This window comes from Panicum hallii, chromosome 7 (assembly GCF_002211085.1).
Source record: "Panicum hallii strain FIL2 chromosome 7, PHallii_v3.1, whole genome shotgun sequence".
In the NCBI taxonomy this organism is placed as follows: domain Eukaryota; kingdom Viridiplantae; phylum Streptophyta; class Magnoliopsida; order Poales; family Poaceae; genus Panicum; species Panicum hallii.
In genome coordinates, this window is record NC_038048.1 from 39,325,527 (window position 1) to 39,338,125 (window position 12,599).

The 12,599-nt window shown below is 49.1% G+C and overlaps 3 protein-coding genes and 2 non-coding genes across 9 annotated transcripts; 1 reads left to right on the forward strand and 4 right to left on the reverse strand.

Moving 5' to 3' along the window:
• Window positions 1-497: 497 nt before the first annotated feature.
• TRNAI-AAU lies at window positions 498-571 on the reverse strand. Its single transcript has one exon. It is a non-coding gene; the product is annotated as a tRNA-Ile (tRNA).
• A 237-nt stretch (window positions 572-808) lies between these two features.
• On the reverse strand, window positions 809-2,636 carry LOC112901154 (peroxygenase-like). Its single transcript, XM_025970000.1, has 5 exons — window positions 2,250-2,636; window positions 1,908-2,146; window positions 1,724-1,818; window positions 1,450-1,575; window positions 809-1,338 (listed from the first exon to the last, which is right to left on the reverse strand). The coding sequence occupies exons 1-5, from the start codon at window positions 2,563-2,565 to the stop codon at window positions 1,188-1,190; spliced, it is 927 nt and encodes a 308-aa protein (XP_025825785.1). The 5' UTR covers window positions 2,566-2,636; the 3' UTR covers window positions 809-1,187.
• Window positions 2,637-3,343: 707 nt separating this feature from the next.
• LOC112901034 (myb family transcription factor PHL5-like) lies at window positions 3,344-6,838 on the forward strand. Of its 2 annotated transcripts, none has more exons than XM_025969850.1 (8): window positions 3,344-3,582; window positions 4,053-4,538; window positions 4,713-4,944; window positions 5,033-5,109; window positions 5,202-5,241; window positions 5,358-5,418; window positions 5,870-5,960; window positions 6,284-6,838. In XM_025969850.1, the coding sequence occupies exons 2-8, from the start codon at window positions 4,086-4,088 to the stop codon at window positions 6,509-6,511; spliced, it is 1,182 nt and encodes a 393-aa protein (XP_025825635.1). In that variant the 5' UTR covers window positions 3,344-3,582; window positions 4,053-4,085; the 3' UTR covers window positions 6,512-6,838. The 2 variants fall into 2 exon arrangements, with proteins under 2 accessions (XP_025825635.1, XP_025825636.1); XM_025969851.1 differs by having other exon boundaries at window positions 4,053-4,205.
• An 809-nt stretch (window positions 6,839-7,647) lies between these two features.
• Window positions 7,648-12,122, reverse strand: LOC112901559 (probable inositol transporter 2). 4 transcript variants are annotated; one of them, XM_025970495.1, is made up of 7 exons: window positions 11,466-12,122; window positions 10,520-10,712; window positions 10,048-10,118; window positions 9,575-9,910; window positions 9,364-9,471; window positions 8,389-8,997; window positions 7,648-8,319 (listed from the first exon to the last, which is right to left on the reverse strand). In XM_025970495.1, the coding sequence occupies exons 2-7, from the start codon at window positions 10,650-10,652 to the stop codon at window positions 7,816-7,818; spliced, it is 1,761 nt and encodes a 586-aa protein (XP_025826280.1). In that variant the 5' UTR covers window positions 10,653-10,712; window positions 11,466-12,122; the 3' UTR covers window positions 7,648-7,815. The 4 variants fall into 4 exon arrangements, with proteins under 4 accessions (XP_025826280.1, XP_025826281.1, XP_025826278.1 ...); XM_025970496.1 differs by having other exon boundaries at window positions 11,397-12,122; XM_025970493.1 differs by having other exon boundaries at window positions 11,302-12,122.
• Window positions 12,123-12,278: 156 nt separating this feature from the next.
• TRNAG-GCC lies at window positions 12,279-12,349 on the reverse strand. The gene has a single exon. It is a non-coding gene; the product is annotated as a tRNA-Gly (tRNA).
• Between the last annotated feature and the right edge of the window lie 250 nt (window positions 12,350-12,599).

The following is a 12,599-nucleotide window of genomic DNA, read 5'->3' on the forward strand; positions in this document are numbered from 1 at the left end:
TAGCATACCATAGCAAAAGCTGCAGGGGAGAAAAAGATCAGAAAAGACAAACATCAGTGCCTGCTAGACAATGAAAAAAAAATTCACAATAATAACTTGTTTATACTAGGATATAACGGGAATACAAACTACGTGTGTGTGAATAAACAAGTTATGCTTATTACCACCCCTATCAACGATGATCCATTACCACCCCTGCCAACAATGGCCGAGCCTGGCTCTGCAGCCCGGATTAGCGATCACAGCCCCAGGAATTACGCTGCAACAGTGGATAGGTGAATTACGCTGTTCGTTTTTCGGTTGCGAAAACCTTTTGCGCCCAACTACGGTCGCTTCAAGTGCCATGTAGAGAGCTGAAGTTGGACAACGGGATGGGAGTGACATTGGCGCGCTGGAGATTTTTTTTTTTAGAAAAAAAGAAAAAATGAATGGCCACTGAGCCACAGTTGCAAATCAAGATCAAATGAATCAGAGGATGGAATGAAAAGCAAAAATCATGGCCCATGCAGGTCTCGAACCTGCGACCTTCGCGTTATTAGCACGACGCTCTAACCAACTGAGCTAATAGGCCAAGTTGAACCCATTTTGAACGTCCCTCTGATCAACAATATGAGCAGGACAAACTTGTGCGACCTCACGCGGTCGAAATCCGCACGGGCATCGCTGCCTAGCTGCATGCGGCCCCTCGCGTCGCGCTTTGACCAGCCGCGCCATCAGACACGAGTCCGACACACGGCGCCACAGCAATGCCTGCAGCCCTGCCTCCGCCCGGCTGCCCCGCCCAACCGCGCCAGCACATGGAGCCCCGGCGCCAGCCTCGTCGCGGCGCAGAGACGACACGGCATGACAGTATTGACACAGCAACCGCGGAGCCGGAAAACGTTCGTCGTAGTGAGTTGGGTGCACAGAGCAGTCGACGAACCAGGATTCCAAGAAAGCTCCCGGCGGCGAACTCCTGCCTTATTATTGATCGATCGACCAACGACGAGTACATGCCGTACGTGTTCCGACACGCTCCATGCATGGTTATTCACATCCGGAGACGCCGCGGCCACAGGTCCGCGTCCTAGCTTTTAACTACACGGGTCCAGCTCGTTCCACTTCGCGCACGCGCTCGAGCTGGGAGACGACGACGGGGGTCAGCCCAGGCGAGACGCGAGGCCGAGCGCGCGCCCACCGGCCCAGCCTTAGGACATCTTGGCGTGCTGCGCGCGCTGCCTCTCCACGTACTCGAAGAGGCTGCCGTCGTACACGCGCCGCATCGCCTCCCGCGACAGGAACCCCTCCTCGTCCCGCGCCAGCACGTACAGGATCGTCCACTCCAGCTTCGCCGCGAACCTGCGCGCGCCCATGGTGACGGGATCAGACGGTGACAGACAGAGCACGCGCGTGCGTCAGCTAGCCACGCGGAGGAGGAGATCTGGAGGGCGTTTGGTCAGTGCTGCTCACCAGCCGTAGAAGTCGAACACCTCCCTGAACCCCTCGGTCATGGACCACAGCTCCCTGTAGGTGAGCCGGTCGGGCGACGTGCGCGCGTACTTGCTGAACATGTTCTCGAAGTTCACCGGCATGAACCTGAACCCATGAGAGGAATTTGTCATTTTGAAGAAATGTTCAGTGCCAACTGCCGAGCAGAGGACCACAGATCTTTCATTTGTTCATCAGGAACTGAAGATGCAATACCAATAGAGGAGATCAGCAACAGATTGTGAAGTAGCAGTACCTGCCCTCGTTGTCGTAGGTCCCGGAGTCGCTGCCGTGCTTGCTCTTGTGGATGTTGTGGACGTAGATCGGGAACAGAGGAGACGGTAGCCAGCCCTGCGGTGGTCACAGATCTCAAGGCGGTTAAAATTCAGATGAAACAAATTAAAATTACCGTGCCATATCATCTTGGGCAGGAAACTCACAGGCAGAGTTGCGTAGCTCATGGTCCCGTTCACGATTAGCGCGATTACGAAAGACATGATCACGTTGAACCCAAGCGCACGGCATCCTTGGTAGGTCTCCCAGGGGTAGATGATGCCGTCGTCGTTGCGGTCGAAGAAGGCGACGTGCTGCTGCATCACGCTCATGTGGTGGTGCCTGTGCCCGTCCGTCGTGCCGTCGGGGTGGTACATGTCCGGCGCCGCCAGAGCTCGCGCCAGGTCTGCTCATCATCAGTTCATCGCCATCATGGATGATCTTCTATCAGTTGGGACCAGAAAAAAATTCACGTTATTAAAACGCTAAACAAGAAACTAAATTCTCACATGGCTTGGGGACGTGCTCCTCCAGGTCGCCGCGGACGGGGCGCATCACGGTCACCGGCGACTGCAGCGCCACGATGGTCTGCGAGTCCTTCGCCTCCGCGGCCGACATGCCGTGGTACACGGCCCCCGCCTGCTTGTCTCCGCCGCCGGCCGCGTCGACCTTCGTGTCCCCGGTCCTGTCGCTGCCGCCGCCGTCGCTCCTCACCATGTCCGCCGCCGCGACCTTGGCGCCGTCGGCGCCGTCGTCCTTGCTCCCCTCCGTCCTCGCCGCGCCACGGTCTGCCTTGCGCGACTGCTTGGTTCCTGCCCCCTGCATCTCCTCTCCGTGGGATGGGAATTTGTGTGGTTCGTGAGTGAGAAACCAGGACAAAGCTATAGGTAGCTAGCTTCTAGTTCCAGCGTAGGGAGTGACCACTGCGGCCGCCGGGCGCGTATATGAAGCGGCTCGGCGGCCGCGGGACGTGGCGCGGCCGGGGGACGCCGCGGCGGGCGACGTGTGGGCGTGCATGGCGCGCGGACCTGCGCGGCCGTAACGTGGCGCGGGATGCTTCTCTTCGTCTTCGTGCCGTGAGCCCCCGGTGCTCTGTCAGCTAGCCTCGTCATCGCTTAATAAGTCTAAAAAATACCGCCATCCTTGTGATCTTTTGTTTTGTCTGCAGACAAAAGCTGTTGCCGTACGATGTTCTGCAGCTGACGTGAAAACACCCGGAACGGCCGCTGATGACACGTGTCACGTGTTTAGGCTGTTTGATCGTTTTTTCCCCATAATAAACAAGCATATCACTGCACAGCAAGCATCGCGGGCCGTCGAATTAGGAACTGGGCTCCGATTCACCCGCTGTGGCCCATTGCGTACATGGGCCCATGGCGCCCGCCGCCGCCGCCGCAGCGCAGCACGGACGCCGGCGACGCCGCGTTACGACGACTTTGACGAGACTGCAGAGCTGGAGCTGGAGCTTGCCGATTAAACCCTGTGCGTCGGATCAGATGGTATCCATCCCCCAGATCCCCCAGGATACCCTTCATCGTCTTCTTTTGTTCCCCTCCCTCACTTCCTTTGACCTGCAGCGGGCCACACCTGCGGCATTTTTTTATCGTCTTGGTTTTGTCTCGCCTTCTTTGTCTCTCCGCGTCGTCGCCGGCTAATCCAATGCTGCCGTTGAGCTTGTTTCTACACATCACGATCCGATTGGTGCTCGTTTCGTCCGTTTATTTTAGGCGTAAGATTTGTACTGGGAGTATATGATATAGCTGCTCCTGCTTAGTCCCGCCTGAATCCAAGGGAATCTGAAGGTTTTCCGACCAATTCGTCTCGTTAGCCGGTTGCGCAAAGGTGAGATCATTTTCACAGATTTCATCCATTCTTTTTTTTTGAAGGAAGATTTCATCCATTCTTGCTACTTTTCTCTTGTAATATCTCATTTTTCATCCCTTCCTGTTCTTAACTTTGCGCGATTTGAGCATAGCTGACTTCTGCTTTTATTTTTACAACAAAGTAGTCATCACAACCTCCTTTTTCTGCACATCTTATGCAGTTTTAGCAAGGTACTCCGTAGCTGATTTTTCCCTCTTGGTATTCTGAAACTGAACCCCGTAAACTCTCGTATTAGGAAATTTTGCTATAAATGTGAAATTTGTGCATAAACACCATGTACTGAACTTACACAGAACTATCTGTTGGTGGAAACTGCATAAAGATTATCTCAATGATTTATACCATTCATTGCCAATATCAAAGAATAATGTCTACAAATGTTTTCCTCCTAGAACTTGAAGTTCTGAACATGTGCGTTGTTTTTGCAGATGGAGGGGAACTAACTAGCAGTCACTATTCGAATGTCATTTCATTACGAGTCCTTGTATCCTCATGATATGACTTTACAGTCTTCGCCTGCCAGTACCGGAGCGCCTTGTTCAGCATCTATAATAGCATCATCTTCCAGTACTTTCTCCACAGTTATGACGCATGGACGTTTTCCTAATTTGCTACCATCCATTGTTCATCCTTTGAACGCTGAAATCCTATATTCCAACCCGATTTCCCATTCTGGAGTATCAGAACAACCATTAGGGGGTAATTATCCTGGACTACCTGCTGAAACAACACATTCTGCAGACCATCTTGGTGGTTTACTGAATAATAATGGCATCGATAGTGTTGACAAACAACCGGATTCTGGTTCTGTTAGAGACCCTAATGAATCTGACGAAAGAGATGAATGGTTAACATGCTTGGCGGGTTTGGATGATTTTATTACCGCTGACATGACCTCAAACTATCCACAAATGGTAATTTAACTCAACAGCAGTAGTGACTAGTGATGTAATGTTTACTTGATCATGGAAAGTGAGACTGGCATTGGAGATGATATTTAAATTGTTAGGTGGCTGGTCACATATTTCTAGAACATTTCCGTGTTATGTTCTTTGATATGAGAGCTAATATGTTTCCTTTTTACACAGGCTGAATCTGCGCATGTTTCCTCACCTCTAAATTCTGAGACATGGCAGCATGAGCACATAGTCCATCAATTAGTTTCAGTTCCTACAATTCCTGGGCATTTGTATCCTACTGTTTCTCCTCCAGCAACTACAAATGTCCATTCACCCCAGAGGACTAAAATACGCAGACGATGGACTACAGAAATGCATGATCGCTTCATAGATGCCGTCAACCAGCTCGGTGGCTGTGAAAGTAAAATCTCAGCACTGTGATCAACTTCATCATCGTACACAGCACTATTGGTTTCCTATTATCTCTCATTATCTTTGAACAAATGCAGATGCTAAACCTAAAGCCATTCTTGACATCATGAATGTTGAAGGTCTGACTCGTGATCAGGTGAAAAGTCACTTACAGGTATGCTTCTTTTTTCTTGTCATGAAATAATTAGTGTAAGAATAGTTTCTAGCTTTTAAAAGTTTGCTAATTAAAGGCAATGCTCAAGACAGAAATACAAATTGGCCCAAGTTCGGCATCACTCATCTGAAGGTCAGCTGTCGATGGTTGTTCAAACCAGTACTTTTCATTTGTTTCAATATTTATTTTACTGTTTGCCATCATTATCAGCACCCTGTAATTAGAATTTTTATGTACTGCACATTCAGTTGGAGGCACATCAGTAGAGACGACGACATCTAATGAAGCAATACCTTCAGATGTACAGATGTGAGTTATAAGTCTGTTTCCATGTGTAAACCTATTTTACTTTTGCTGGTGCAAGAGTAGCTTCTTAAGCATTAATGACGAAAACTAAACTTTTGCAAGCAATCATTTGGCATGCTTATACTCCTTTAAAAATTTTAAACAAAACTCCTACCAATTAAATGACTCAACTCCACTCTTCGTCCTTATGGCTGGTATTTTCAGTAGCCGCATATTCTTGTTCTTTCAGAGTTTTAGTATACATACACTTAGCCGGCCTTATGTTACTCGCTTCACCCTGGAAAGTCCCGCTGCTCCTTATATGCTAGTTTATAATCAAGGATCCTAGTTGCACAGAAGAAATATGCATACGTGCTTTGCCTCGGTTTTATTCTAAACTTAATATCTCTTGAAGATCAGATAATTGTGCCCCTGATATTTGGCTCTGAATGACTATTTGAGTTTTGTTTGGCAGACGCATTCAAAAATTTGCATTACAGGTGCAGATGGAACTTCAGAAGAAACTTCACGAGATGGTAGAGAGGACACGTCATGATTTACTGGAGGTACACTCTCCTTGCGTTTACTTTGAATGTTAAATCTCCTATTCCATTTTGGGTACGGTATCTATACAATACTTGTGTCCCTCCAGGCTCCAATATAAAGTGTGATCTTTTTTTTTTAACTCCCCAAAGGCAATATAATCTTACAACTAACTACTAAATTCGATTACCGCAAATTCGAGATGGGCCCCATTATTATGTGATGTCATATTCGAAACACATATTCTAGACAATATCAATATTGGGATTTTGAGACACCTTCATATTGGCATGCACGAGACAAGAGATCTTATTGCCCACTCCATACTGTGCTTCCCGTGCAATAGATTCACAGAAGCATACTCGAGAACCATGTGATGAGTCTCCACGAGCTCGAGGAGCGGCAGAATCTCAACACAGACGGCCGCACAGTGCATCTTCTTCCCAGTCCACCAGCAGCGGCCCCTTCAGTAGCTCTCTCCAGGATGCCTGGGGAGGGAAGCGGAACTGCGGCGTCGGATGAAGACGGCCAGGCGTCAGAGGCTGGCTTACTTGGCAACAATGCAGGGGCATGACTGCGTGACCATCTGTTGATCGACTCTTCAACGCCTGTTTCTTCTACATGGCGTTTATTTTTTGCTCGTGTAAATAATAGTAGAATGGGCGAAAAAAGAGAGGCGTAGCTACGTGTAGTAGCATCAGTTGGTAGCACGAGCTTTTGAACCCTGCAATGAGGATCTGTAATTCTGTATTTAATGCTCTGCAGAATCAATTGCTGTAGTATCGGCATTTCACTTCAGATGTACGGGTGTTTGAGAATCTTATCATTTAGAAGTATTAAATAAAATGTAATTATAAAATTAATGACAGAACTTCTGGATTAATTCGCGAGACGAATCTAATTTATGATTAGCGGATGGTTACTGTAGCATCACTATTACAAGTTATGTCTTGTGAATCAGCACCCTTATGTGAAAAAGTTTTTTAGAAAATTTTTATTTAGTACTCCTAAATAACAAGCTTTACGTGACGGGGCTAAAGTTTAGCCCTTGGAACCAAATAGGGCCTTAATTGCAATAACATTGATGTTTCTATTGTAGTTATCCTTGTAGGAATCTGGCGGGGCTAAAGATACCAGCCGGGGCAGGGAAAGGCTACCTAGAGAGTGGTCACTGAAAGTCACCTAACTGGATTAGTTTCAAACTGCAATATTTGGTACACATTACACTTGTCTGTTCCAAGCAGACAATGATAGGCCAACGGCATATGGCCTAGACTCCAGATATGAACTCTGGAAAGCAATGGGATAAATAATACTACATGCTACAATCCGAGGATCTTCTAGGGAAAAATACCAAGGATACCAAAACAGTTTTTGACTAGTATCCCCCCATAATCAAACTTTGCACAAAACACAGTACATAATTTCTTTTCAAGTTGCGTATTCGAGCACTGGAAACAGGCTGTCTGACCTATATATACGCATAAGCTGAAAGTAGCATCTCCTTTTGATTTGCAGATGGTTTGTGGTTCAGTGTTGCTGCGCTAGCAGATGATTGCCACGAAGTTCTGTCATCTTAATGCAACTGAGTGTACTTGCATGTGCAAACAAGACCATATATGATCGGCGCAAACGCTTTAAGGTAAAAAAACGATTCAAAATGTTATGCTAAACAGAGTGAGAAAACTAAGATTAAACGTTCTAGAACAATGAGTAGCAACAATCAAGCATATATATCACATATTCACATTTTCATAAACTGGAGTTTGACTATTCATCTTTTCTTTCTTGAATATCTAAACGAGATTAGCAGATAACCTATATTATAAACTACGAATTATTGCTACTTGCATCTAGACGAACGAAGCTCATGTGAATTCATGGTGCAGTGAGGCCTTCTTCACTGTTTTTTGCCGGCTCGACGTCGCTGACGCCTTGGTACCTCTTCCATGGCTTGTAGTCCTTGCGCTCCAGCATCCTCTCCACCTCCTCGAACTGCAGGCCCTTGGTCTCCGGCACGGTGAAGAAGACGACGACGAGCGCCAGGAAGGAGACGCCGCAGAAGAGGAAGAAGGTGACCGACGTGCCGAGCGCCTTGGTCAGGGACAGGAACGTCTGCGTCACGATGAGGTTGGAGACCCAGTTGGCGACAGCCGCGATGCCGCCGCAGATGCCCCTGAACCGCAGCGGGTAGATCTCCGAGTTGACGATCCACGGCACCGTGCCCATGCCGGGGGAGTAGGAGACGATGTACGCGCCCAGGCCGATCAGCGCCAGCCACCCGAAGTTGTTCGGGCACCCCTCCGTGTAGAACTCCCGCTGGTCCGCGCGGCACGTCCGCCGCGACGCGTCGTTCAGCGCCAAGCACGCTCCCGGAAGCAGCTGCAAGTCCGGCGAGATCATTAGCGATGTAGGGTTGGGGGAAAAAATGATGATGCGCGAACGGCTTGCCTTGTCTCCCTGGTGGGCGCAGAAGCCGCAGGTGGAGGCGGCCTTGAGGCAGTTCACGCAGCTCCAGCTGACGCTGGGGTTGAATTCGGGGCAGGTCTGGGTCTGGTTGGCGAACAGCCGGGTCTCGACGTTGCTGACGGGCGGGGCGTGGTGCGCGGCGCCCAGGAACGTGCCGCCGAGCACGGCGAGCCACACGATGATGCCGACCAGGCTGATGAGCATCAGGCGCCTCCGGCCGATCCTGTCCACGAAGAACATGCTCACGACCGAGCCGATGGCGTTCAGGCCCGAGGTGATGAGGGACAGCGCCATGGCCGTGTTGTTGGACGCGAAGCCGGCCAGCTGCACGATCGTGGGGCTGTAGTACATGACGGTGTTGATGCCCACGAACTGCTGCGCGACCTGGACGATGACGCCGGCCATTAGCCCCCGGCGGACCACCTTGCTGCCCAGCGCCTTCCTCAGCTTCCCAATCAGGCTATGCTCGCCGACGGAACCCTCAAGGAGCACCTCTTCTTCGACAGACTGGCGCATGGCATCAATCTCTTGCTCGACCTCATTTGCAGGGTAAATCTTCCGCAAGATTTCTGAAGCTTCCTCTTTCCTACCCTGGTTGTTTCACCAAGAAAGCAAGAAAAAACTTCTAAGTAGTTTTCCTTTTTCTTTCTCAGTACAAACTTGCTACATGTAAGCATTTTATTACATACTATCTATATAGTATGGGAAGAAGAATGGTATAGAACCCTAAGATGACGGTTGCATACGAGCGTGCTTTGATTGTACTGCTAGTCGTGCTCTGTTTTCATTCCTGAACATGAGTGCGTTTTTTTTTCTGAGAGAGAGTTGCGGGGGCATGTGTCCCCCCCTCTCCCCCCCAAAAAAACTTGTTTTGGTTTTTAGGCCTGCCTTTGCTGTCCTTTTGGCAAAAAAAAAAGGCATTGCATATGAACTACAATTTTGTACATAAACACAGACCTTCCTGTAAAGCCACCTTGGTGATTCTGGCAGCATCAGCATCAGTATGAACTGGACCAAGGCAGGAAGCCCTGCAATGCCAAGCATCCATCTCCAGGTTCCCGGCACCTTGACACATTTCATCGAGATAACATCAATACTACCTCTTGCCAAAGAAATGTTTTTTTTTTCCAAATTTGTAGAATATGACGACAGTAATGTCAGTGAGTACCTTAGTAAAGGCTAGATTAATGAGGTACGCCAAGAACTGGCCTCCAGTGATGAGAAGACCATTTGTGCTTACAAGAGCACCTCTGATTCTAGCAGGGGAGGCTTCGGAGATGTAGAGAGGAGATGTCATGGAAGCCATTCCAACTCCAAGACCAACAAAGACCCTCCCAACAATGATTACCGTAGGTGTTGGGGAAAATGCCATGATCAAGGCACCACTAAAGAACAGGGCATCCGCAATTATGATGGAAGGCCTCCTTCCAAACTTATCATTCATCCAGCCACCCAATGCAGCTCCAACTATAGCTCCAGCAACAGCCATACTGACAATTGTTTCCTGTTATCCGGAATAAACCGAGACATCACATGTTAGCCTCATAAATTTTCTTTCTTTCTGAAGAAAAAAGATGTCACAAGAACTGCAGTTTAACTTGAACTAAAGTAAATGAACTGGACTATTGGAGAAGGTCGTACCCTTAATACAGTGCTCTTTTCTACCGCAGCAAAATCATCTCGAATGTACAGAAGTGCTCCAGATATGACACCTAACAGAGCATTGTTAACAGGATGACAAACCAATCAACTAGATTGCACTTTTGAAGTATGTAAACGGGATGGACATGGCTGCAAGAAATTAGAATGCCTAAACATTTCTGAATGCACCACAATATTAACATCATCATGATAGTTGTAAATAAAAAGGAGAATTTTCTGTAATCTTGTTTTCACCAGAAATTCCAAGGTGCTCAATAGAATCAGTTCCTCTTCTGTTTCATGTAGAGGAGAAAAGTTAAAATGTCATTTAGAGGTATTTAACAAGTAATGATTGCGAAGTTGAAACCAGAACATTTTCCTTCCAGAATATGCATATTATAAAACTGCGTAGTGGGAGAGAAGCCAAAGGAGAAGATTGAAACATGCATCAGCTACTACCATGTTGAGATACCTGTATCATATCCGAAAAGCAGACCACCGATCCCAGCAGACAACACAAGCTGGAGGATATAAGGTTGTGTCCATGTCAGCCGCAGGCACTCCTTGAATTCTGCCTTATCTGCAACATTGACACCGCCCTCCATTGCATCCAGGTGCGTTTACACAACTGACGTAGGTTCAGATGCACTTAATCACGCACTTCACTGCATCAGTAAAACAGACATTCACTAGAGTTAGCACGAAGAACACAGGCTCTAGGAAACTCTGTTTGTAGAGCAGATTACAAAGGTTGCTCAGTGGAGCAAACATCAAAAAAATTATGATCACAAAGCACAAAATTCCCAGCATCAACATCAGTCAGAACATATCCACAAAATCTGATGCGAGACAGGAGGGGAAAAAACAAAAAGGGAAAACTCCTCAGAATCTATCAATCCTCTAGTGTACATGTTGCGAAAATTCCCATCAGGCTTATCCAAATCAAAAGGCGGGGAATCTTATCCCAATGCCTTTGCATGAAAAAGAAAGAATATGCCGTAGGCTTATATCCTGAAACCATGCATAATCCCTATCTTTCGGATAGCACATCCAGCATCCAGCATTGGAGAGAACTAGTGTCTGCGGCCATAAACCATAATGCCTCAAAACCAAGGTTAAAAATCGCGCGATTTGACCCAACTGTGCGAAAAGATAAACGAAATATCAACAGCACGATCTTCGTTTAAAACCAACGGATCAAATCTTCTCGCAAACGGAAGGAAGGGAGGATCTGCAGAGGAAACCCTCACGCACTCTGACCCCCACAACCACCTCCCGTACTTCGCGTGAATCCCTTCCACACTCTTGAAATGGAGAAACGAGGAAACAGAACCCACAAAATCCCCAACCTTTCCACGCTAAGAGCATCTCCAAGAGTGCTCAATACACATCCCAAAAATCTCGTATTGGGAACTAACATAAAAACTACTGCTCCAACAGTGGGCCAAACCCCGCCGTCGACTTGAGAGCGCCGCCCCGCAGCGAAGTTCCCCCCACCCACTCGGCCACTCCCCCAGGGACTAGGAGTCGATGACGACGGAGCAAGTGGCAGCGACGCCGCACAGGCCGCGCAGGAGCGCCTCGATTTATTGCGGGCGCCTCCTCGCGCACGCACGCACGCGGGGGTTCAATGCGGCGGGGGTGCGCGCGGCGCGGCGACGCGACGCGATGCGATCCCGGCCGTCCGAGCCCGAGCCGACGGACGCGTGCGATCCGCGGAGCGGAGCAGAGACAAAAGAGGCAGCGCCGCGTTCTGGCCTTGCCTCCTCCTGCCTCGCGGTCGCGGCCTCTACTAGAAGCCATGCGGCTGCGCGGCGCGCGGCCGTTCGCTGCCGGCGAACTGCGCGGGATCCCCCTCTGACTCGCCCCCGCCTGCCTTGACCGAGCGTCCGTTTCACAGGCCGGCGGCGGCGCGGCAGGGAGGGAGGAACTGAGGCTGAGCGTGGTTCGGGCGCGTGTCAGCGCCGCCGGGCCCGGATCGGAAAGGGGCGCACCAACCAAACCGTGGCGCGCTCGCATGCGCTGGCGCGGGCGGTGGGTGGCGGGGCAGTTTGTTGCTGCACGGAACTTCCCGGATCGGAACCTCTCGTCTCCGGAATAGGAGGATTCAGGACAGATAACGCACTGAATGGTATCAAAGGAAACGAAGAGCCCGCTCAAAAGAAAAAAAAATGTCAATCTCTCGACGATCTCTGAAGCCGTCGTCCGCGACTTAGAAAAAAAAAAGTGAATGCACCAGCCGGGAATCGAACCCGGGTCTGTACCGTGGCAGGGTACTATTCTACCACTAGACCACTGGTGCTTACGCGAAGCACGAACAAAGGTCCTTCTGTCATTCGCTCTATACCACTTCTTTCGCTGAAAACCTCTGTCTCTGTCTGCATGTTATGTTGTCTGGAGATCGTTAAAGGTATTCATCTCACCTGTTTCTGATTCCCACATGCAGACACCAGCAATGTCGGCCTCAACAACAATCGCACCACACGTCTACAACAGAGACGTGAACATGTACATGTATGTGTTAACTCGCACCAACCCCACAAGCAGTAGAG

Bases quoted from the DNA above. Each gene is read 5' to 3' on its own strand.
- LOC112901154 (XM_025970000.1), bottom strand. From the start codon at position 2,565: ATGCAGGGGGCAGGAACCAAGCAGTCGCGCAAGGCAGACCGTGGCGCG. The intron at 2,147-2,249 runs GTGAGAATTTAG...GATGATGAGCAG, and splicing joins GGAGCACGTCCCCAAGCCAT to ACCTGGCGCGAGCTCTGGCG. The intron at 1,819-1,907 runs GTGAGTTTCCTG...TGACCACCGCAG, and splicing joins TGAGCTACGCAACTCTGCCT to GGCTGGCTACCGTCTCCTCT.
- LOC112901034 (XM_025969850.1), top strand. From the start codon at position 4,086: ATGTCATTTCATTACGAGTCCTTGTATCCTCATGATATGACTTTACAG. The intron at 5,242-5,357 runs GTCAGCTGTCGA...CTGCACATTCAG, and splicing joins TCGGCATCACTCATCTGAAG to TTGGAGGCACATCAGTAGAG. The intron at 5,961-6,283 runs GTACACTCTCCT...CCCGTGCAATAG, and splicing joins CACGTCATGATTTACTGGAG to ATTCACAGAAGCATACTCGA.
- LOC112901559 (XM_025970495.1), bottom strand. From the start codon at position 10,652: ATGGAGGGCGGTGTCAATGTTGCAGATAAGGCAGAATTCAAGGAGTGC. The intron at 10,119-10,519 runs GTATCTCAACAT...ATGCTCTGTTAG, and splicing joins GCTTTTCGGATATGATACAG to GTGTCATATCTGGAGCACTT. The intron at 8,998-9,363 runs GTCTGTGTTTAT...TGAAACAACCAG, and splicing joins CAAGGTGGCTTTACAGGAAG to GGTAGGAAAGAGGAAGCTTC.